At 38.4% G+C, this 26,451-nt stretch overlaps 1 protein-coding gene across 3 annotated transcripts in view; it reads right to left on the bottom strand.

The window, feature by feature from the left end:
* Positions 1-12,531: 12,531 nt before the first annotated feature.
* Positions 12,532-26,451, bottom strand: part of LOC125036535 (glucose dehydrogenase [FAD, quinone]-like) — a 14,804-nt gene continuing 884 nt past the window's right edge. For 2 of the 3 annotated variants that reach the window (XM_047629205.1, XM_047629204.1), the window contains exons 2-14: positions 21,843-22,026; positions 21,220-21,422; positions 19,213-19,402; positions 18,734-18,868; positions 18,049-18,173; positions 17,799-17,855; positions 17,477-17,590; positions 16,776-16,932; positions 16,437-16,594; positions 15,947-16,124; positions 14,619-14,692; positions 14,285-14,436; positions 12,532-13,753 (exon numbers count right to left, since the gene is read on the bottom strand). In XM_047629205.1, coding sequence (XP_047485161.1) covers positions 13,606-13,753; positions 14,285-14,436; positions 14,619-14,692; positions 15,947-16,124; positions 16,437-16,594; positions 16,776-16,932; positions 17,477-17,590; positions 17,799-17,855; positions 18,049-18,173; positions 18,734-18,868; positions 19,213-19,402; positions 21,220-21,422; positions 21,843-21,987 — 1,836 coding nt within the window. In that variant the 5' untranslated portion in view covers positions 21,988-22,026 and the 3' untranslated portion in view covers positions 12,532-13,605. Of the gene's footprint in view, positions 13,754-14,284; positions 14,437-14,618; positions 14,693-15,946; positions 16,125-16,436; positions 16,595-16,775; positions 16,933-17,476; positions 17,591-17,798; positions 17,856-18,048; positions 18,174-18,733; positions 18,869-19,212; positions 19,403-21,219; positions 21,423-21,692; positions 21,803-21,842; positions 22,027-26,451 lie in introns of those variants that run through there. The other variant, XM_047629206.1, reaches the window with a different exon arrangement.

The raw sequence follows: 26,451 nt of genomic DNA, 5'->3' as shown, positions 1-26,451 counted from the left end.
GTATGAAAGAAAAGTTTATAGAGCCTTTCTGAGGTCTACCCATCCATACATCCACTTAATGATGACTTATATTTGCGCACATATCTATACCGATAAAAAATCAAACCAGTCAGACAGTCGTGTGAATGGGAAATAACCTTTCTGTTTTTTGCATTATTTTCTTCGGGGAATCAGTGTAACAACTAACGTAATTTACAGGTGGTTCATGGTGTTATTTCATTCGATTAATCATAATTGCCATTAATCACTTTCGTCGCTATCATAATGCCCATTCTCATTATGTATTTTGTTATAACATCGGAAATATTTATATTATTACAAATGACGGATTAATTCTCACACACACACACACACACACACACACACACACACACACACACACACACACACACACACACACACACACACACACACACACACACACACACACATTGTGTTTGAATTGCTGAACTACAGAAAGAGCTGTACTCTTTTCCAAAGCTCTTTTTCCGCATATTCTCATTGGTTATCATCTAGCGTTGAGATTGGCTAAAGTCGCATGCCTTTCCTTTGTTTACTTTGATGAGAAGGCAAACTAGGGTAGATTTTGAATCTCGAAAATAATACTTTCGCTTATAATTTAGAAATGTAGTCGTCATTTGCTCTCTTTGAAAATAAAGGATACATGGATATCATATACGATATTCATTCTATAATAAGTTTTCACTCACTTTGATTAAGCTCAAAGTTATAGCAATCCTCGAAAAATGCTATCGACTGACTCTTGTTTTCTGGAAAGTAAACCAATTTCCGTAAAATTAGAGAGCTTATCCCAATCTCAATAAACTCATTATAATGCCATCATCCTATAGATTGGCTACAATACTTATGTTGTTATTGGGTGCCAGTAACGGAAATGTATAGAGGAAGCAACTATAGTATGTGTGTGAGCTAGCAAAATACCTTTAATTTGTTAAAATATTTCTTGTACATTCAAAATATTGTAAAATAATAAATACATTACTTATGTAATACTACGGATGTCAATACCATAAGAAATTCTGTTTATACTTAATATTTCATCATATAGGATTTCTGAACTACACAAACTCATCAGTATAAGAATATAATTTCTTATTGTTATTATTGAAACTTGCAATGGTATTAATATTATATTTATATATATACGAATATAAGATGTAATGTCTATTCAAGAAAGACCGCAGTGGCCCATATAATATTCTTAGATATTTAGCTGTCAATATTATTGAAACAGTATTATCATGATGGTGAAGATTAATTAAGAGTAATATGACTAGTAGAAGTGTAGCGCCCACTCATATCCTATTCCTTAGCAAAAGACCAATTACTCCCCTTTGCTCTGAAAACCACTCAGACTTTGTCCAGAGGAGGCACTATCTGTTATCACAAAGTGTGGTTTCTCCAAAAGTTTTCTAAGTTATACCTTTAGAACCCACACTTTAAAAGGATAATTGTCACACAGGTTACTTATGATCTAACTTCAACCTTACAGGTAACAGGGAGAAGGGTAATATCAAAACACTTAATGAACTTATAGTATTTGCTGATATAATGAGTCATCTACCAAAATGTCCAAATGCGTGTAATCCAACCTGCCACTCTTTACACTTGCTCTTTTTCTCAGATATCTTCTTTCCTTTCCTTCATCAATGCCATGGACTCCCAAAGTTGGTATGTTCTCCATTCTTGTTCACAGCACCAGGGACGTGAAAACCAAAACTTCAACAAAACCAAACAAACAAGAAAAAAACATTTCTAGAAAAGAAACAATTATTCTAGTTTAGGAATGATAAAACAATAGAGTTATTCAAATATAACTAAATTATTTCTTGTATGCATAAAAATATTTCTTCCAAACAAACAAATTATGTATATTTATGTCATTATAAGATCTGAGTAGGTATATGCACAATTTTGCACATTATAGTGGTTTTGACTGAACCTCATTTCAATATTATACCACTATAAACGTTAAGAACATTTATTCTTTAAATGAGTTTTTAAATCTTAATAATAATATGAGAGACACATCGGGATGGTGTTCCATTGCCACGTGCCAGCCACTAGCTCGGATATTTCACGATAATCCAATACACATTCAGGCTGTTGTATGGCACTCCTCTCTTATCTCTCTCTCTATGGTTATAGTTATAGTATCAGGATTTAGCAATGAATATACTTTAAAATTTAATGTCTACTCAGATCGCATATACTACAAATATATAGTTCTTGATTTATATATGTATAATTCCAAAACTTAGATAAATCTTTCCAATAACAAACATAATACATATTGCTTTCTTTATCAAAATATCAATTATACAATCTTAATGGAACAGTACCTGTGAAATATAACAATGTACCCTTTAAATAAAGAGAATATATGGTGGGGGTACCAAAAAAACTTATGCTTTGTAGAGTATACTATTATAGTTTACAGTTTCCTAATCTTAGTAAAAATAAGATAGAAATATATAGAACTCTATGTAAAAATAATAAAATAAAGTATCATCTTTCTAGAAAAATAATTAAGTACTTTGAGGATGCCTGTCGCGGGGAGGAAGCTGCGACTAATAAAAAACGGAAAGCCTACCTGGAGCGTTTCACCTGCGCTACTTCGTTCCTCTTTGTTTCTACCTTTGATTTAATTTTAACAAAACATTTTTACTTGTCCACGACGGTTCTTTTTACTACTATATTCTAAAGATTTTTTGTTCATTCTATGAACAGAACGTTACAAATACCTTCATGATTATAATAAAAAATATGATAATGATTATATACAGTTTTTGAAAATATGAAACAGTAAAGAGAACCAAAACGGTTTCGCGGGCCGAGGTGACAATGAAAGTCCCCGGCCCTTCAAGAGAGTTCCAATGGTATAGTTGCAATATACACTACTGTCACTCATTTTATTTAGTGTTTTATGTTTGTTTTATCTTTGTCTTGTGTCTTAGTGTTTATATTTTACAGTCTCGTGTTTCAATTTATCTTTGGTTTTACAAAATAAAGAAATAATTTTATAATACTCTTTTGATAAGTCCCGACTATATGCAAAAAGGAACGCTGAATAACACCTAAACATATTTTATTTTTAAAGTTTAAAAGGGCAAACAATCAAAAACTCTAAAGTATAGATGAAGCATCTATACAAACTTCCTCGGGAATCTAACCACGCCTACCTCACTTCGGCTCATTTGCACAACTACACTTTTCACACACATACATACACTACTGCCACTCCTTTCCTCAATGCCACAATTCTTACACCACACTTCTTACACTCGTTCCCGAATGTATCAATCGGGAGGTGGCAGTGACCTCTTTACTCCCTATTAATGAGCCTGGGGACATTGTAAATAACATACACAACACTTTAACAAGTTTAGTTTTTACTCCGCATAAATCACTTTGTTTAAGCCTAAATTTTATGGCTACGGAAACATTACCTTACGTCCCACAATCTTTCGAAAAAGGCTATGGATTGACTCTTGTTTTCTGGAAAGCAGACGAGTTTCCGTAAAATTCGGGTGGTGGTCCCAACCTTAGAACAAGCTCATTATAATGACACTATGCCGTGGGTCGTCTGCCAGTAGCAGAAAAAAGGTATTGAGGGAGCAACTGTCTGTGTAAGCCAGCAAAATACATTTAACATGTTAGGATATTCAGAGTATTGTGAAATAATAAATATAATAATTATGTAATAATACGGATTTAAATAGCATAAGAATTCCTTTTTAATCACAAATAGTTTCTAAGGTCGACAAAGTCACCAATACATAAAAATATATAATCATAAAACGGGAATATATATAATCATAAAACGGGAATATATATAATCATAAAACGGGAATATATATAATCATAAAATGGGGAAGTATGCTGCATTTTTGAAGCATAATGCAAAGTAAGGAAATCAACATTACCTCTACTAAAACGGACATAAGTTATGAAGTAATGTTATCACTCAATATAATGATATCATGAGGGTGAATATTAAGTTATATGATTGGTTGGACTCACTTTCAGAATTCAAGGGTACAGCATCATAGGTATTAAATAATTTCTACGTGTTGAATATATGCAGGAATTGGTAAATTCGAAACTCTCCCGGTAATTCAATGTAAAACTTTATAAAAATATTAATAGATAAATTTTAAAAAATCAGATATGTTCTGTTTTGAGAAAAAAAAATACTTTTAAGACAACCTACATACACATAATACCTGTGTATCTATAGCTCCACAAACAAGTCTAACCATGCATCTGTATATAGCTATCAGCATGTATATCAGCGTTATTTTATCAATTCAGTCTATATCGCTTTACACGCACAAACATCTATTCACACAAAAACCCATATCTATCCATCAATCTACGCATGCATCTACGTTTACCTAGCTACTCAAACACATGCATGTAGACTTTTTCCTCAACCAAAATATTTTTCAATGACATACAAGAATTTAAAAATAAGATGATTTGGTTAGGTTAGTTAGTTTCTTAAAAAACACCTTTAAAACTGTTACCACCTGTGCGCCCGCACACCTACACACCTAAACATCTACACACACACACACACACACACACACACACACACACACACACACACACACACACACACACACACACAAGCACACACATACACACAAGCACACACACACATATATGTATATGTATATATACATATATTTATATCCGGTAATTAACAACCATGTATATCATACTATCACTATCAACTCATACATGTATGCAATACACATCCACCCACACAAAGCAACACCTCTCTATCAGCACCTATATACATATATCTTTCTGCACTAACACCCTCATCCCCCACACACGCATGCACACACACACACACACATATATATGTGTGTGCGTGTATCTATGTATGCTGCAGGCGGAGATAACGGTTAATGATATATGTGTGTATGTAGGTGTATGTGTAAGCGACCATGTTACGGCGGGCGCTCAGAAAAGCTGTATCAAATTTTCTTTCGGATTTTGTCTATTCTTCAGCACAACATGCAGTTTGATATGTAACAGGAAAAAAGTACATTTAAAAATAGGATATTTTCTTCATGACATTACAAGGTACACTGCAATGTTATGTGGGATGTCCACATTCCTATCCTAAAAGGTCCGTCTCGTTTTCCCATCTCTCAGGACCCGAGATTGATGCTCATGTGAGTTACTGCGAATCCTACACGGAATGTAAAACGTAAACGATAGAACTGGGCAATGAAGGATATTAGCCTTTTTGAACAAGCCGTCTTTTAATGTAATTCTACACTAATACACCGTGCGTGGTCTGGGTTACCCACTCCTCTTTCCAGATTTTACTACTACGTTAACAGACGGAATGCAGGAAAAGGTAACACTTCTATTCATTCATCACTCTCTTGTCCACTTGAGCTAAAAGGCACTACTATATAATCACAACTGGTTTTCACTCTACCTTGTATGAGGAAAGAGAGCCGGATTACTGTTTCTACTTCTGCCCAACCTCGTACAGCACTGAAGCTCTTGGAACCCCCGACACTCGTTCATCGACAGTGCTGACTGGCTGCCAGTAGTGTTACGATTTCTTTATTTTACTGAGAAAATAGAAAATACACAGAGGGAGCAAATAAGACTGAGTGCAAGCCTGCAAAACATATATTTTTAAAGATATCTCTTGTAAAATCAAATTTTGTAACAAAACTGCTTATAAAAAACTGCTAATTGATAACAAATTCATTTTATTGTACGTCAAGTGGATATGTTTTAAATTTGGTTAAATGAATTCTTGAATTATGACCACTTCACGAACACGCAACAATGTGCCGAAAACGCCATTAAAATGTTACAAAATACCGAAACTGACAGCCCTATATTATCCGTCCCCATAACCAAAGGATGGTGATCTTATCCTTCGCTTTCACGGAGATGGTCGAGTTGCTCTCTCCCGCTTTTTTTTTTGCTTAGTTTCTTGAAGGGTAACATAAACAAACATTCACCCATCTTCAGTGTCAGCTTTCACAGAGTTTCTTGAGATAAATAACAAAATATTGAGCCACCCTTTCAATAAGAGTTCTGAAGTGTCAGCATGAATATATGAATAATGTTCTTGTATACAGACGCTGGGTAGTAAGAGAGTAGACTTCCATTTAGGGAAAATAAAAATAATTAGAATTAAAAGAGTGTGTGTGTGTGAGAGAGAGAGTAGGAGGGAGCAGAACAGGTGTTCGCAGCTGGTACTTATCTAATGCACTAATGATGATTCGTAACTAATCATCAAATAGATATCTCAGCATGGTGATGGTGTTATTGGAAATAACTCTTAACCCTTAAACTAAGGAATCTGACCTTGGCATCCGATAGAATGCTCTTCTTTTATTGCATTTCTTTCACAAACTAATCATAAGGGTATTAGAGGGTTGTACTCGTAAAACTCAAAATTTCCAGTCGCTCCATAATTCGCATTCTTCCAGTAACAAGAAATCGAGAAAGCGACGAAATAATGATGGAATTGTAGCGGGTGCCGTATACGACGGAAATCAAACGAGCTAATAGGAACTTTACTTCACAGTGACGTGACAGTAAATACTAGAATCCAATAAGCTCTGTAACTGATAATCACGTGACAATGTAAGCTGGACTCAAGGGAAGTCAACTGGAATTCTAATCATTTGCATCATAGCTAGGCAGTGTGTTACTGTTTCGCGTTTAACATGCAAACTATCATGGCAATTACGAAAAAATCGGATAGTGGTCGCAATGCCCGCCAACAGCGACGACGAGAAGTATGACGATTCGCAGTGTAGGACTCAATATAATCTTACTTACATCCCTTGAACTATTGTTTGAGTTCAAGAACCTTTCTACAATCTTGGCGGCATTGTGTGGAATAATAAAACAAAATAATACTAGTTCATATTTATATGTTTTTACAAGCATCATCACAAATCCTGGAGGTACAAATCACACGGTTTCTTGTACATCGCCATGGGTCTACGACTGTTAAACTTGACTGGAGCGTCTCTTCTGCAGCTCACGATTTCTTAGTCACCTGTTCTGATCTTGATCTAGACCCTGACTTTGGCTGCTCATTCAGCACGGGCTACTGTTAACATCACGTACTATTGTTGACCACTTACAACTGCTTACTATACGGGAGCGACATACTCATCCTCGTTAATTGGTTATTTACTAAAATATAGGTGTAAAAAAATAAGTGTTTCAGCTTGCCATTTGGAGTTAGTATCCCAGGATTATTGGAACGTAGAGATAATATCCAGGCGTAATATAATTTCACATGGTATTTATCGATATCTTACAAGTTCATGGTACACAATTTCACAAATCGAATAAGAATAAACAAAAGGTACGAGTGCTTTCTTATAACAACTTCAATTCTACATTGATTTATGAATATTATTTTGCGAAGAAAATTGTCTTCAAATGTTACGTTCTTTCGGATGGTAAGATCAGATTTTTCAGTTTCGGTGCTAGGTGTCATTTCCATTAATACCCGGCAACCCCATGATGACATCATCCGTACAATTATGATGAAGATGTAAATTGGATCTACTGTGGCTGCATTGCAGTATATTTCTATATCATTATGATCACTATCTAAAACCTTTATTATTGTCATATAATCACCAAGACGAAGAAGCAGGTATCAGCTTCAAATTGTTTCCTTTATGTTTTATATCATGATACATTGAGTTGGTAATTAAGTATACATTTTTACAATAAAAAATACATTACATTAAATGTGAAATATTGTAAAATAATAAATATATAGCTTACGTAACACTACGGATGTCAATAACATAACAAATACTTTTTATGCATAGTATTTGATCATATATAATTTCTGAACCACACAAAGTCATCAGTATATATGAATATTTAGTCTAATTGTTTAAATACTAAACACAATTTGCGAACGTAATCACATGTGACTTATTTTTGTAGCATTATGTAGGTACAAAATAATAAGAACGTTGCATTTGTTAATTGGTAAAAGGTGTCGAGTTAAACAGACCGTAGTGTGCTTAGTTATCACTGGCATTGTAATGATATTATCATTGAAAGTAAAAAATATTAAGAGTAATATTGGTACAAGTAATAAAAAGAGAGTGGAACATAGAAAGTTAACACACTTTAAGAATTCAAGGTTATAGTTTTAAGTATTAAGGCAAATCTATATAACGAAAATATACAGGAATTGGTAAGTTAGAAACTCTCCCGGATATTCCATGTTATTTCGGTCTAATATACATCTATATTTTCCATGCGTTTCAGGGGCCTTGACCCATCGTCATTCGCAAATCTCTTCCAAACGAACTACCAGATCAGTATGGTTCTTTAGCCCTAATTTTTGGTACAATAGTGCATTATCGAATGAATTTAATTGTGGCGGTTACTTTCGACTTTTACAGTGTAAAATCCATCAGCCGAGAATGCTTTCGAACATGTTAAGCGTGACACATTTGTGATGTCTACAATGCCACTACCTGTCCTTCCTCATCTACCTCCCTCTTCTCTCCCTCCTCGCTCTCCTCTCTTTTTGGTATCATATAAATACAGAAACACACACACATATGCAATGCATGAAATCCAGTTATGTATGCTTCATGGTTATGAGCGACGTGAGATGGTCTCGGGCGGATCAATGAGAGCGGTCTTAAACTGGTTTATTTTGAAGATAGATATAGGACCCCTCAAGATAACCCTGTGTCCCCGGGTGGAGGACGAGGTGGTGGAGCTGGGCCTGAACTTAATTCTAACAGTGCGCGTCTCGGGCGAGTCTCGGCGCTTCAATCGTATGAGCGTAAGTGTGCGGCGGTCACAGGATTCCTTCGTTTACGGTCATGAGCCGTGCTAAAAATTAACTTACGGTGATAATTTAACAGTGCGTGTTATTCTCGGTATGGAGGCCGCAAGATTCCTTCGTTTACGGCCATGAGCCGGGCATAAAATTAACTTACGGTGATAATCTAACAGTGCGCGTAATTTCTCGGTACGGCGGCCGCAAGATTCCTTCGTTTACGGCCATGAGCCGGGCTTAAAATTAACGTACGGTGACACTATGTAAGCCTATATAAAGTATGGTGTATGTTGCCATTATTTGCATCAGAAAAGTCTACCATCAGTTAGATACAGGTTACATACTCACCAATACCTTAAAAATGGGGAAGCATAAATTCCAACATTACTGAGGACAAGATATCGAACTTCGAGAGAACGTCATGAAAGTGATTTGGGTTATAAATCATAGGAAAGGCACTTGGTAAAATTCATAATGCTAGAGTGAATTCCGTATAGAGTGGGCAGGTAGGTAACATAGTGGTTAGTAAGGTAATCTAAATCTATGTGTGAATGAGCGGCCGATTAGCGCGGCAAGCAGAAGGAACTAGTAAAGAACACAATAATATACGTGTATACACAGAATATAACAATACGCAAGTAGTAAGAAATAATTACTAATAGGCATAACATATAAGAGGGGGAAAAAATCATTAATTCGAAAACAATAACCATGAATAGGATGATGAGAACAAACGAACATAAAAATAAACTCGAAGGTTATCACTTGTTCTGAGGGAAATAATATATACTAAACTGTTCGATCTGAGGATAATATGATAATAGGCATAACAATTACTAACAACACAATATACCAATCACGAGATGTTTAGGGCAGGGGAATGAGGTGTGAAGTGCGGATGTGTGTCACATAGGTTTGATCTTAGTGCGTGACTTTAAAGGCAACTTGTTTGGAAGGTGTGGGTGAGTATAGAAAGGGCAATGTTTATTTTGGCACGGATAGGTACACTTACTTTGGATAGTAACGGTGGTTGCAGGTAGAACTGCGACTTCAAGGCTGTGTTGACGAGGGTTCACGAAGACTTGGCGAGGTAGGTGAGCCGGATTGGCGAGGTAGGTGAGCCGGATTGGCGAGTGTGGCGGCGTAGAGTGAGGGAACATATCGTCAGCGACTTCATCAGGAGGATAGCACAGGCGTGAGTGGTCGGCACGAAGTCGCAGGGTAGATATGGTGCGGGTAGGCGCGATCGAAGAGGATTTGGCTTGGCGTTACAAGAGGCGAAGAGGCAGTTCGACAGTAGTTTGTCGGCAGATCGCGTGGGTCGGCAACAGGCGTCGGCAAGTTCTGATCACCGCTACCATCAGTTTATGCGCGATGGTTTTGGGCGGTCAATGAACGGTGTCTTAGCTTGATGGTTTATTGTTGAAGATAGATATGAGACCCCCAAGAGATCCCCGTGTTCCGGGTGGAGGAGAGGTGGAGCTGGATCCTGTGTGGCTTGGCTTGTCTGTCGTGTCTTCTCTCCTCCGTCTTACGAGCGTGTCATGTATGCGGTGGTTCCCTTCGAGAGCGGATGCTTATTCCCGTGCGAAAAGAGAAAGCTGGGCTGCATCTGCGTTCGCCCAAGGAGGAAAGGCAGCTGCCGGACAGAGGTGTGAAGTGTACCATCCGCTCTTGCTACGTATTGTTCACAATGGTGCTGAAAACGGCTCACCATTATAACATACCGTATACCGTAAAACGCCCATACAATGTAGAACAACAATCACAGTCGTTTGCGTGAACCAGCCTACAACATTCAGCTATCGATTCTTGTTTTCTGGAATGTAGACGAATTTCTTTAAAATCAGGGTGGTGGTGCCAACCTCAGAGCAAGCTCTATTGAGGGAGACTCCCAAGTGATGAGGGGACAATTGTCTGTGTAAGCCAGCAAAATGCATTAAACATTATGTAAATTCAAAATATTGTGAAATAATAAATACACGAATTATGTAATATTACATAAGAATTCCTTTTTAATCACAAAATCTAATCCCAAATAATTTCTAAGGAAGACAAAGTCATCAATACAAAAAATATATATATTCATAAAACTGTTTTAATTATTACTTTAATGGAGAAGTAAGCACAAATTCGTGGTAAACAATTTCCCAGACTAGAACAAGAGTAAACAAAATATACGAGAGCTTTCTTGTAACAACTTCAATTTTACACTGATTTATAACTATTAGTTTGCGAAGAAAATTGTCTTAAAATGTTACGTTCTTTCGGATGGTAAGATCAGATTTTTCAGTTTCGGTGCTAGGTGTCATTTCCATTAATACCCGGCAACCCCATGATGACATCATCCGTACAATTACTGTAAAGATGTAAATTGGATCTACTGTGCCTTCATTGCAGTATATTTCTGTATATTTGTCATTATGATCATCTAAAACTTTTACCGTCATCACATAATCACGAAGAAGCAGATATAAGCTTCAAATTGTTTCCTTGTATGCTTCGTATTACGATAAATTGAGTTAGTATTCAATTAAGTATACTATTTTACAATTTAAACAAATTTGCATTATATATATATATATATATATATATATATATATATATATATATATATATATATATATATATATATATATATTAAAGTGTTGTTACTGTTATTAATAAAATAATTCCTTTTTAATCACAATAATTGTTGTAACGGGAAAAGTCATCAGTATGAGAAAATGTATGGTTCACCATGTAAACAAGGTTACGAAATAAAATACCCCACTTAACCCAAATACTCCATGTTGCAAGAATACATGCCCTACCCACTGTGATACACATAGCCAGCTCTACAAGTGCTTCGGCACCAAGGTGCCAGTTATTAGTCCTACCTATCTCACCTGTTTACCCTATTCCTCGACTTTTGGAGAGGGTATTTTGCATTATATCATTGTCTTAAATGCTATCAAGATATTAACAATATAAGAATCATAACATCAATACAATAATAACAGTATCGAAATCAATTGTATTAAAAGGAAAAACACAGTTTTCGGCAAATTCAAGAAATGGGGAAATCAGGGTCTACTGATAGACTCCTTGGTGGAACTATCTGTATGTAACAAAATTCGCAGAGCATAAATCCGTGGCGGTTGGATTAAGTAAAGAGGCATTCATGGTAAAGGATTCCTTCATCGTAAAATTTAATACAGATTGAAATGCGTTGTTTTATGAATATTTTGAACTGTTTAGTCCTCACTGTTATTTCAATTATATCAATTTTAAATATGGTGAACACTAACGGATGTCATTGCAGCTTCTTTATTGGGGGGAGGCAAGGGTGGGGAGATGAGCAAAGTTAATAAAAATAATACACACACACACACACACACATATATATATGTGTATATATATGTATATGTATGTATATATATATATATATATATATATATATATAACAAATCTAGGGACATTTTTAAGCTACAACCGGCAAGCCAGACCTTAGGGGTAGTTCCCCCTAAATGACACTCCTGAATATTAAGACTAAATTATTAGTATATACCAAAAATACAGGGACGTGGAAAGTGAACATACATGTAATTCACTTTCCAACTTCAAGATAGAATTGTTATTAGTATTAAAGTGTATGTATATGATGAGAATAATAACAGGAATTGGTAAATAAAAAACTCTTCTGGTCATTTCATGGTTTACTTTATTAGAAAGAAAAAATACATCCAATGTAAAAATTCAGTCAAGTTCTGGTTTGACAAAAATTACTTTCAACAATAGTCAGCGTGCGCCCGCACACATCTACGAACAAATTATTTCAATCGAATTATATACACCTATCTATACATATCTACACTCACACACGTGTATATCTATATCCACGCATGCATCTACATCTATCTGTCTCCACACACACACGCATGCATGTACACGTGTTCTCCATGCAAAATACTTTCTGGTTACACAGAAGAACGTAAACATAACAGATTGGTTATTTAAATTCCGCCTAGTTGTTACATCAATACATATCTACTATCTCTTTCTACCATCCCCACAGTAGAATATAAATTACATAACACATCTACATCCACAAGAATAATCCTGGAACCATGTAATTAATTCTGACAATGGACATTTACTGCCCGGTGGTAAACATGAAAATGAAATAACAGTATAACTCATAAACACAACCTAAAAACTTCCTTTGACATAACTTGTTACTGCCCGAGAAATAAGGTAAGCACTCCATCTCTCTTTATTTATTACTTGTATTGGCAGTCACACACACACAGACACACACACACACACACACACACACACACACACACACACACACACACACACACACACACAAACTCACACACACACACACACTCACACACACACATATACATAACCAAGTTATTTGTGTTGAATTTTCTGCTCACTATATTCACATCAATCTGCAAATCTTTGAACAAGATGCTAATTATGCACTGTAATTACTTTTGCAAATTTTCCCATTTACCTTCCGTAATGAAAGTACTAGTTGTAACATCTTTTCTATACTTTCCAAACTCCTGTTTATATTCTAACATCTAACTTGAAAAACATTTTCATAAAGTAATTAAAAAAAAAAAAATAATAATAATAATAATATTAATAATATTAACAATAATGCCTATATCATAGTATAACCATGATGTTAATCCTTGACCTCTTAGACACATCATGCTAACGTATCCATCCAGTCTTACATCCTCGTTCTTAAGCCCTTGTCTTTATCCATAGACAGGGACGCCCCAATCTTCCTTCACGAGATCGGCAGCTCGCTCGCCAATCATGATGGTCGCTGCGTTAGTGTTTCCCGACACCACCAGGGGCATGATAGAGGCATCCACAACACGAAGTCCGGTCACGCCCCGTAGTCTAGAGAGAGAAGATTTTTTTTTCTTTTTTTTTTTTTTGGGTGGGGAGTGAGGTAAGTATGCGTTGGGTGGGGTGACTTGAGGTGGGTGGTGATGACTGGGGTGGATGGTGATGACTGGCGTGGTAAGGGGGTATAATGTGGTGGATGGTGATGACTGATGAAGATGATGATAAGTATAGAGATTGTGCGTATAACAGTAGGTGCGTGGTGAGGAAATTCGATTTGACTTTCGTGGTGAGGATAAAGGGAATTATATGGAAGGTGTTGGTAATGAGGATGAGGATGCGGCTGTGGTGGTGACTATGATGACAATGGTGGTGGTGGTGATGGCAATGTTGACTACGGAATAATGATGAAGCAGTGTAGACCATGACAACAATAATAATGATAACGATACTAAGCCAAATAACAATAACAAGTCGAAATAGTTGCAAATAACATGAACAATGAAAAAAAAATCCTGAATAGTAACAACGATCTCAAGTAATCAAAATACTAAATAAATCAATAAAATAAAACACAAAACTCACCGAAGTCTGTGATCCACTACGCTATAAGGGTCAAATTCGGGCCCCATTTTACACGTTCCAGCGGGGTGGTACGAAGTGTGGGTGAAATACCGGACAAAACATTCCCAATACGCGTCAGAGAAGGGTTTGTTGTACGCGCATTCTGGCAACACCTGTTTGGAAGATCGTTGTTATATAGATAGATAGATAGATAGATAGATATATGCACATATACTTGTGTGTTATATATATTATACATATATATATATATATATATATTATACATATATACATGTGTGTGTTCCTCAATTTTATGTAAGAGCTGAAATTTAATACAATACGCAGAATCGAATACCTTATCGTGGAATTTGGCCCCCTGTTCTTGCTTCAGTGCTGGCGCCGATCCCACTTTCAGCGCGAATTTTACTCCTAAAATCGTCAAAAGTCGTATTAATTAAATATATATATCTATATACAGTAATAAAATAAGAATAATAAATGAATAGAAAAGTACGTAAATCAATTAAAATGTTATTGAAGGCTGTTATGATTTTCTACCATTTGTATGAATATCCAGGATTTTGGGGGCCTGCAAGGAGACCCTGTGCAGTTGGTACGTGCTTGCGGTGAAAACATCGAAGTCACAGAGAGCTTTATATACCTCGGTAGTGCAGTTCACGACTCTGGGCTGTCAGGCAGCAGGGGTCATGAAATCTCTCGACAAGAGTATTTGGAGATGTCGGTACCTGTGCAGAAGGACCAAGTTACGTGTTTTCAAGGCCCTGATACTGCCAATTTTACTCTATGGTAGTGAAACTTGGACACTATCTTGTGCTCTGGAATCTCGTCTTGATGCCTTTTGTAACAGATCCTTGCGCCGGATCATGGGGTACAGTTGGCGGGACCATGTGTCCAACCAACGGCTGCACCGTGAGACCGGTACAGGACCTATTACTTGCACAATCCGTGATCGCCAACTCAGGCTATATGGCCACTTGGCTCGACTCCCGCAGGATGATCCTGCCCATCAAGTTGTCTCTGTCCGAGACAACCCTGGATGGAGGAGGTCTGTGGGACGACCGAGAAGGTCGTGGCTTGGGCAGATCGATCAAACCTGTCGTGAGGAACTAGAGATGGGCCGGGCCCCTGCCTGGCGGATCGCCATGAGGGACCCTCGTAGGTGGAAACGAAAGATGGATGCGGCTATGCGCCCCTGCCGGCGTTGGCCCCAAAATGATGATGATGATGATGATGTATGAATAGATATATATATATGATTACGATTAATAATAACGATATTAGGGAATCTATCTTTAACATTGCTTTTACTGCAAGATTCCATTTCATCTTATTGTTCTTATTCCCTTCTTTATCATCATAATGATATCACTGATTTTTCATCGTCGCTTATGAAGGTAAGTTATTGTATTTAGACATATAATTACGTTAAATGGGTGACTGAGATCTTAATTCGCAAGTGTTTGTAAACATAGGAATTTGTAGATAAAGAAATATTGAAAGAATAAAAAGAAAAATGACTATGCAATCCATCGCAGATAAATGAAACAAAGCATAAAAAACTGACTCTTACCTACAATAAAAAAAGAAAAAAACATGTCTCTTACCTAAAAAAAAAAAAAAAAAAAAAAAAAAAAGGAGAATAAAAATAAAATAAACACAGACCTCTAACAAGAACAGCAGCATCGTCAGGATGAGCGAGGAAGTTGGTATCAATGAGCGGATCGTCCAGAGGGTCGCGGGACCGAAGAGTAACTGACCCCCTGCTCTTCGGGCGGGCAATGAGGGGCACGAGTGAGAAACCTTCTTTACCAAGGATCGGTTTGTAGAAATTCATGAACAGCTTTTTGGAAGAAAACGGTGGTTAATTGAGGGGGGGGGGGGGGGTATATATTGTATTCACTCATTTGCTTATTTATCTACTGTTTCAGGGTGTATGATTTTAATTATTTGTTTGGATTGGTGTGTCGGTTTTCTGTCTTCCCTTAACTTTCTAGCTCAATTCTGCGTATTTATGTGTCTAACGAATATTGTAGGATAGAAACACCAATACTAACTAACCATTGTCGCAATAATAAGTCACATAGAACTAAAAACCGCAAAATTTAATATACGAGGTAATCGATCTCCCAACTGGAACCTAGGCCTACCGTACCTTCTTCTTGAATCGAAAGGTTCCTGGGACAATGAGGCCGAAATCTGACGCCGGGGTTCCTGAGACAAAGGCCAGTTGTATCTCGGGCCAGTATGGATCTCCAATGGGGGAAGGTGGCCATGCGTTTCCCTCTGTACCCACGGGCGAGGTTAGGGGTCCTGAAATAAAGGGGGAAGTGAAGGAGAAATGTGGTGATGTTTATGCATTTACTTTAATCTTATTAACTATGATGATTTATTGAGTTATTTACTCTGCAAATAGCATAAATAGAGAGGCTTGTCCTGAGAGGCTAGTCGTGTAAAAGGTAAATAACAGAACGATCTTTACAGGACACGATACCTTGTCTATTCTTGACGTAATCCAAAACATGCTTGGGATTGGCGAGGGACAAGTAGTTGAGCGAAGAACCTTTGGTGACAGTCCAAGAGAGTCCTGGTACAGTAGGGTGATCTTGGAGGTTCTGCCCAACGCCGTGGAGATCTACAACCACGGGTATCTGAGAGAATCACGAGGAATTAGAAATGAGTACTTCTTTCTTTTAATTTTAGTTGGTTTTTCAGAATTGAAGATTTCAGAGTTATGCTGAGGTTAGAATCTGGACAAGTTTTCAATTGGATTTTCTGATTTGTTAAGTGGATGTTATAAAAGCCGAGGATAGTTTTGTAAATTAAAATTAATATTTTCATCCGGATATTTAAAATCACCAGTTACTTGATATGAACAATAATCATAATCACTTGAAAAAATCATGATTTTGTCCTTTAAACTGTTAGCACGTGGCTTGTATTAATTACTTTTGTAGGTGAATGAGTTTTGTTATTGTGCTAGGGCACTGGTGAAGAACAGGACCTACATATTGGTATGAAGATGGAATCCAGGTGGATTTCGAAACTATTGTCTCATTACCAATATATCTAGTTTGTGCATTGTGAGTTTTTCTACCATAATGGTATGAAAGAAAAATGAGAATACTGTACTTTAAAAAAATCACACCAGCATGATCACAGTACTCGTACGTGCACTGATCATTTATAACTCACGCCATGCTCCTTCAGGTGATGGGCTGGACCGACTCCCGAAAGCATAAGCAATTGAGGTGACCCAATTGCACCTGCTGACATGATCACCTCTCGAGATGCAAGAGCTGTTTTTACCTGGAATAAAAATGAGTGTCCTTTTAACCCCCCAAACTATCCGCTCTTTACCTCCAAGGACGTATATGACGTTATCTATCGTTCAATGGTCAACGTGCAGCCAACTTGTCGATTAGCGTGTTACCGGTGACGCTGTGAGCTTAACGGTTAAAAGTTCTTTATATATATTCATCATATGTATGGACAAAGCGTAGTATGACCTTCTTACCTTTCCATGATGTAAAAATTTTACTCCAATAGCTTTCCTGTTGCTGTCGAAAAGAACCTGAATGAACCAATGTGTGAATTAATGAATAATACGAGCTGTTTAAACAACCGTTTCCTAGCAAAATCGAGGAACAAGTAGACATTAGAAAGACAAAATCAAGACGTAAAATTACACATACCAGATAATAATACAAATATTACAAGGAAAATGATAACTACAGCAACATCAACATACGAGAAAGATAATTTACCTGTGTCACACGCGCATCTACAAGGACGTGTAGATTCGGTCTCGTCTTGGCCGCGGGCTTGACATAAGCCTCGGCCGTAGACCAACGCTGGCCATTCCTCGCTGTCAGGTCGATCTCGGAGAAACCTGGAGGAGGAGGGAAGAGCATTGTTGGGTTTTGTTGTTGACGGGGGTGGTGGTGGTGGTGGTGGTGGTGGTGGTGGTGGTGGTGGTGGTGGTGGTGGTGGTGGTGGTGGTGGTGGTGGTGGTGGTGGTGGTGGTGGTGGTGGTGGTGGTGGTGGTGGTGGTGGTGGTGGTGGTGGTGGTGGTGGTGGTGGTGGTGGTGGTGGTGGTGGTGGTGGTGGTGGTGGTGGTGGTGGTGGTGGTGGTGGTGGTGGTGGTGGTGGTGGTGGTGGTGGTGGTGGTGGTGGTGGTGGTGGTGGTGGGGTGGTGGTGGTGCACAAGCCTAAAATTATGACTATTTGAGCCAATTAATAACACCCTAAACATATATGTCTCCCCTTAAAATCATGTTTTATCTTAAAAGAAAATGTACATCCTATATTAAGCGGTAACAATAATACTCTGAATCCATTTTTTAAACCTTAAAATAAACCGTACATCCCATTTTAAGGCGTATCAACACCAGAAAATCAAGGTGTCCCATCTTATGAAATCCTAGTCCTTGCAGTGAAACATTCGCTTACCTATTTGCTCAGCGGCGTTGGGATCAATTATATCGTACCCAAGTTGTTTTCCAGCCTTCAGGAAACTCTTGAGAACAGGTGTACTCCAGCGCTTTCGCTCCACGGTCTGAGGTCCACCGGAACCACGGTAATAGTCTAGTGGGGAAAATGTATAGACATGGTTATGATATATGAGATACTGTATGTTAATGCAAGTTCTGATATATAATCACATGGTCTTGGTTTGGTGTGTGTATGTATGTGTATGTATATATGTATGTATGTTCATATGCGTGTATGGATGGATGGATGGATGGATGGATGGATGGATGGATGGATGGATGGATGGATGGATGGATGGATGGATGGATGGATGGATGGATGGATGGATGTGTATATCATATATGTATGCATATATATATGTATATGTTTATGTATATACATACAACCATATAATACACACACACACACACACAAACCCAAAACAAACAATCACCAACCTGTATCGGCCCTCTTGAAGCCCCGGAAATCCTCCGACTTCTTGAAGTACTTGAGCACCGTGTTAAAGTCCCAGCCAGGATTCCCTAGCTCCGCCCAGTGGTCGAAGTCCCGCCTGTTTCCTCGGACGTATATCATGGAGTTGATAGTTGAGGATCCCCCCAGGGTGCGTCCTCGGGGGTAGAGCGTGGCCTGGGGGATAAGAACAGGCGGTGACGGAATGTATGTTTTTTGTGTCCACGTGATTAATAATTTGGTTGTGTTCACATGACGGATAATTTGGTTGTGGTGTCCACATGATTGATGATTTGGTTGTGTCCACGTGATGAATATTTGGGCTGTGTCCACGTGAATGTTTGGGTTGTGTCCACATGATGATTGTTTTGTTTATGGCGATACGGGTTCATGTTCATGTTAGATGGGTGGGTGGAACTGTGATTTTATTAAGTTAGAAAACCAATCTTTAATTACTGGATTATATCTTCCTAATTCTTTTGCAGCGAAGAAAATACACACTAATTGTGTGTGTATGTGTGTGTGTGTGTGTGTGTGTGTGTGTGTGTGTGTGTGTGTGTGTGTGTGTGTGTTTGTGTGTGTGAGAGAGACGAAGAGAGTGGGTGGAGGGGGAGAAAGAGGGATGAGACAGAAGGAGAAAGAGAGGAGGGGGAGGGGGGATAGAGGAGAGGGAAAGAGAGGGAGGGAGAGGCAGAGGCAGAGAGAGAGAGAGAGAGAGAGAGAGAGAGAGAGAGAGAGAGAGAGAGAGAGAGAGAGAGAGAGAGAGAGAGAAGGGGAGGCAGAGAGAGGTGACAGGAGAGAGGGAGGGGGGGGGGGGGAGAAGAAGAAAGACTGAAAGAGAGAGAGAGAGAGAAGTCACACATGTCAGACAAGCTGTGCTAAAATGAACACCTTACTATTTTAACTTTCCTAGGCTTATACCCAAGAGTGATGATAATAAAAACAAACACAATCCTTTAGTAATCGTTTCAGAGAGTAAATCCTCTTCATATTATGTAGTTTAAGAATACCGAATGCATAATCCGGTTATCACCTACTCTCCATCTGATATTTCAACAGTTCATTTTCATTAACTATCATCAGAACCCCTATAACTAATTCCTGGATATACTTCTTCTTTTGATAAGAGACTAAAAATAGTATCAACCCTCAAGGGCAAACACAACACCGGAAATCATAACGTAAGGGTGTATCCGGTACATCGATATCTGCATACCTTGTTTTTGGAAGCAGTGAGAGTGACAGCTTATTCGGACTGAAGCAAGGTGACATTATTACATTATCGTCCTTTTTGTATAGCGTTTATTATAATGTCTTAGATTATCATGTTTTAGATTATCATTAGGAAGCCGTATTACAATCCCATAATGCCTCCTATTATAATCTACAACTAATGAATCCAACATCAAAATTCTAAAAGGTAGATTTGGTAACTACTGCCCCTAGTAAATTTTCATGTCTAAACGTTATGATAGTTAAAAACAGGAAAGATATAATAAGATGGGAGATTTCCGTTTTGTCCACAAGCTATAAAATCCCCAGCCAGGTATGGTGTTAGATTGAGCAATACGGTTACGAACTGCTGGAAAATCCTGTAATCATCTTTAGATAAGGTCTTTTGAAGTCTCACCTGTCTCATCGCTTCAAGTATATATAATCTTATAGAAATAAAGTAACAGACCGGAGACTATTCTCGTATGGCTGACCATGGGGACCTTGCAAATGTAACATTTATCTACGCTGGTTAGTGTAATTTGTATGAACCTTTCATCATTCTTACATTATCATTAAAACTTCACAGATTCACCGCAATCAACTCCCTCCTTTCATGCATTGTCGATATAACATCTTAGATTTGCCACAACCAACCGTCTCCTTTCTTACATGGTCAATAAATGCATCTCAGATTCGTCACAGCCAAACTGTCTCCATTCTTACATTATCGACAAAACATCTCGGATACTTCACAACTCAAGGCGTCTCTCCATTCTTACATTATCGATAAAACTGCCCGAGGAGTATCGCTGCGGCGTCGTGATGAAATTCCAGTCTGCCTCCCCTCGGTACAGAGCGCCGTTGAAGGCCGGGACGTGGCTCTCCGGGGGCGGCGTCCCTCCTGCTTCGAGTAACAGGACCCTCCATCCTGCCACTTCCGAGAGACGGGCGGCCATCACGCTACCTGCCGAGCCTGCGCCGACTGTTAAGAGCAAGGGAAGGGGAGAATGATGTTGATTTGTGTTAATACTATTATTGTTATATTTTATCATAGATTTTTTTTTTTTTTTTTGTATCTTATAGATATTACCGTAGGTTCTGTCAGCCGAATATGCGCTGACTGTTATTGCAGTATATTTTATCACTGATATCTATCATTCCCGTCAGTATCATTATCATTTTGATTATTACCACTAGTAGTGCATAGGTAATAAACCGTTAAAGATACAGTATTGTTATATATAACACTTACCTTGCCTTATGGAACTTTAGTGTGCAATCCTTTTCATTCATTGTATATATCAATTCTACAAGTTGACCGTTATTTTTCTCTACAACTTTCACCATCATCCTCTCTCTCCTCTCACTTTTATTAATTCTCTTTCTCTTCCCAAGTCCTTACCAATCACGAAATCGTAATGCTGCATCAGGACTTTCGAAGCATCGTAGTCATGCCTCCCGACCTCCTTCAGCGTCGTCAGGACCAGTAGACGCATCAACGCGATAGGAATGAGCCCTATAAGTTTTGTTAAGGTGAAGGTCATCATATTGACTTTGACTGAGCACCTACGTCATCGGTTGTAGATCTGTAAATGGAGGAGGGAAGAGTTCGATTAATTCGCCGCTTGATTTCTTTTAAGGATATACTTATTATTCTGTTATTAAAAATAATATTCTCTCGTATTGTTGATAAGTTACTTGTGATTATAATCATCGCATTTGGTAATAGAGGTATTTTGAGATCATTACTGTATTGACTCTTATTATGTTCATCATTTGGGAGCTAACGCGAGTACCTTGCCTGGTATACTGAGTAGGGTAATGCCTCGGGGATTGCCGCAGTCCCACCGATCCCCTTTCTCCTTCCAGAGAGGGATGACCACACCCCTCAGCAGGTCAGGGGGAATGGTATCAGTCTGCCAGATAGCAGACAGGACAGCATGCAAGCCCCTTGCCATAGGTTCTCCACCAGCCTTTAACAGTTCTGCTGGGATGCCACAAACACCTGATGCTTTACTACTCTTCAGCTTGGAAATCACCCCCCTGATTTCAGTCAGGGAAGGTGGATCCTCGCTGATGGGTGGGTCTAGCAGAGGAATCTCAACATTCCCCACATCCAAGTTAACTATTGGTGGATCAACCTGATACAACTGCTCAAAATACTCAGCTCAACGCACATGCACCCCATCAGGATCTGAGATTATCTGGCCACTTGCTGAGCGGACTGCAGTCGTCTGTGAGGAGGGCTTGATAGGCAGGTTGAAGGTCATTTACTAGGAAATGGCTTTCGACCTCCTCTGCAAGATTCCTGATAAACTGTTCCTTATCCCTTCTCAACAGTGACCTAGTCCTGTGCAAGTTGCAATCCCCAGACAATCGAGCCGCACGACAAGCATCTGAGGCTTCCAGTGTCTCCTGCGAGATGGAATTCTGTCTTGCTCTTGGGCGTTCATCAATAGATTCTTTTGCGTTTCAGGCTTATAGGTGTCCCACAGAAAAACAGGGTCCGTCAGGCCCTCGAGTGCTGTGAAACGACCAGAGATAGCCTCGGCAAATCCCGGGCACACTCATCCTATTATGTTATTCTCATATTGTTATATATTTTTTTTAATGAATTTAGTAGTGTCCATACCCTTAACTTTGATATATCACGAGACAATTATTTTTGGTACACCATATTATACTCGTGTTATCTTTATTGAGATTGAAGGTTTCTTGTTTTATCCGACTGATTATTTATATACCTGCGGTGACATGCACGATTTCAAAACATTCAGAGGCTCAGCTGAAAAGGGGGCATGTGACTGGCTTTAAAGGGCACTTCTTCACTAATTTGGACGAAAAGTGTATTTTTGATAATTATGCTTAATACACATGCCCTATAGGTATTTGTATTAAGCAATATATATATATATATATATATATATATATATATATATATATATATACATATATACATATATATTTATATATAATGAGAATAATGATGACCTGATGATGATGTGATGATTATAATAATAATAACGGCGTTTAACAACAGAAACAGTAATTGCAATTATTATGATAATAATAAATTAGTCAATTCCTTCTAATAATAATTGGCATATTAGACCAGTAACTATCCTATTTAGACCGTTTTGGTTTGAATAGTCGATAAAGATTTAAAGTTAATAGGAACATGTTTATCAAAATATTTAATACTTAACATTTAATTTAACACTGCAACTCGGTGAACGCAACTTATCTTTGGGAAGACTTCAAGTAGATATGCATATTAACAACAAATTGTTACAGATTAGGAAAACAATAATTTGTACGTAATAAAATAGTAAGCAAGGCTGCAAATCTCTGTGCGTCAATATTACTATAACTGCTATATAAAAATATATATAAGTAAATTCAAAGGTAGGGAATAAATCTGAATTCAGAAGCAGTACACTCTAAAGAAAAAAAAAAAAAAAAGCTTCAAACATCAATCCGAACATTAAAATACATAACAAAACATCATGAAATTAAAAAAAAAAAAGAGAAAAAAAATGGCATTTTCATGAGAACATTAAAAAGGTAACTAATAAGTGATCCCGCGCTCGCTTGAAGGGGGTGGGGCTTATCTCCCATGACCTCCGGCACTGACCAATCACATTCCTCCTTTTCATGCCGCCTTCTAAACAATTTGCTTTCAGGCTAAACATTGTTAGAAAGATCCCCTGGGTATGGTTTTCTTCAATATCTTTTCCTTCATTTTGGTATTTTCGTAGGATTTTGTGTCTTCTGTTGGGTTATTACAAATCTGAACGTGTATTTCTATCAGTATTTATCTGTATGTTCTTATTTATCTATCTATCTTTAAGTAAGTGAACCTATCTTTTTCACTTGATATGTAAAGAATCGTTATGGACATGTCTTATTTTACCCGTATGAACATCAAGAGATTCCAATTACTTGAAAGAAAAGAAAGGAATGTAAAAAAAAGAAAAAAAAAAAGTATATATATATTAATTAATAAGAATAAACATATATATACATATATACAATAGTAATAGAAACAAAATCATTTAACTGGATGACGCGGATTTTGACAGTCAGGAAAATCATCTTGAGGCTTTAATTAACCAAGTCCTGATGTATTCCATTTTTATCCTGCAGGTTAAAGCTTTAAAGATTTAAAGAAATAGATACTGAAGTTTTAACTCAAGGGAAATACAGGTTTATCATAATAATCCCTTGGATTACAGACTAAGCAAAAACACTGCCCACGATGTCTATCTATACCCATATGTCAACGTTTTATCTTCATAATCATACGGGATAATGTACAGAACCCCCTCTCCTCCTTCCCTTATCAGTACCCGCCCCTTACCCCCTCTTCCATGCCCCGCCCCTTTGTCCTCCAAATTCCTCCGTTCATTCACCCTTGACCTTGGCTACTTTCCCTCTACAATTCCGCTGTTAAATAGGCCTTTGGTAACTGTCAGGGGATCAATGGGGAAGACTGTTCTGGCCTTTTGACTGTGACGTGGGGATTCCTGGGGGTGACAGTGTTATCAGGGGTGACGTAAAATGAAGAATGAAGGAAGGGAGGGAGGGAGAGATGGGGAATGAAGGGAGGGGGGAAGGGAGGGAGGGAGGGAGAGATGGGAAATGAAGGGAGGGGGGAATGGAGGGAGGGAGGGAGAGATGGGAAATGAAGGGAGGGGGGAAGGGAGGGAGGGAGGGAGAGATGGGAAATGAAGGGAGGGGGGAATGGAGGGAGGGAGGGAGAGATGGGAAATGAAGGGAGGGGGGAAGGGAGGGAGGGAGGGAGAGATGGGAAATGAAGGGAGGGGGGAAGGGAGGGAGGGAGGGAGAGATGGGAAATGAAGGGAGGGGGAAGGGGGGGAGGGAGGGAGAGATGGGAAATGAAGGGAGGGGGAAGGGGGGGAGGGAGGGAGAGATGGGAAATGAAGGGAGGGGGGAATGGAGGGGAGGGGGAGGGAGAGATGGGAAATGAAGGGAGGGGGGAAGGGAGGGAGGGAGGGAGAGATGGGAAATGAAGGGAGGGGGGAAGGGGGGGAGGGAGGGAGAGATGGGAAATGAAGGGAGGGGGGAAGGGAGGGAGGGAGGGAGAGATGGGAAATGAAGGGAGGGGGGAAGGGAGGGAGGGAGGGAGAGATGGGAAATGAAGGGAGGGGGGAAGGGAGGGAGGGAGGGAGAGATGGGAAATGAAGGGAGGGGGAAGGGGGGGAGGGAGGGAGAGATGGGAAATGAAGGGAGGGGGGAAGGGAGGGAGGGAGGGAGAGATGGGAAATGAAGGGAGGGGGGAAGGGAGGGAGGGAGGGAGAGATGGGAAATGAAGGGAGGGGGGAGTGGAAAAGTAGTAAAGGAAGGCGAGCGGGGGAGAGCAATTAAGCAAACAAGAGATAGATAAATAGATAGATAGAGATAGAAAACCGATGACACACTCGCATGCCTTCGTTTCAACCCAGTCCGCGCGGTAATGTGCAATATCACAAATTAAGCGCGGAAAAAAATATGCAACTTACGAGATTCCACGAGACTAAATTCCTAAAATTAATTCATATAAAATGTATTTAACAGAACGCTCACTGACAGTTATTCTCTGTAAAATAAAACTTTTATAGATTATTTATACGGCGTGATTTATCTCCTCTGTATGCAATATACCATTTCCGGTCAAGATTTGAATTACATAATATTATCAAGTACGTGAGCCTCTTTCTTTGTTACTTTGCAAGTAAATTAGGACATAAAACAATGAATTCAAGAGCATAAATGATAATAGTAATAAAATACTTATAACAATAATAATGATGATAATACTACTACTACTACTAACAATAATAATAATTACAACAATAATGATAATAGTAATGATAATAATAGTAGTAGTAGTAGTAGTAACAATAACAATAATAATAATGATAATAATAGTGGTAGTAGTAGTAGTAACAACAGCAATAATGATAATAATAATAATGATAATAATAATAATAATAATAATAATAATAATA

This window comes from Penaeus chinensis, chromosome 21 (assembly GCF_019202785.1).
Source record: "Penaeus chinensis breed Huanghai No. 1 chromosome 21, ASM1920278v2, whole genome shotgun sequence".
Classification (NCBI taxonomy): Eukaryota; Metazoa; Arthropoda; class Malacostraca; order Decapoda; family Penaeidae; genus Penaeus; species Penaeus chinensis.
Note: the sequence above shows the minus strand (reverse complement) of the source record. Positions and strands in the feature narration are given on the sequence as shown.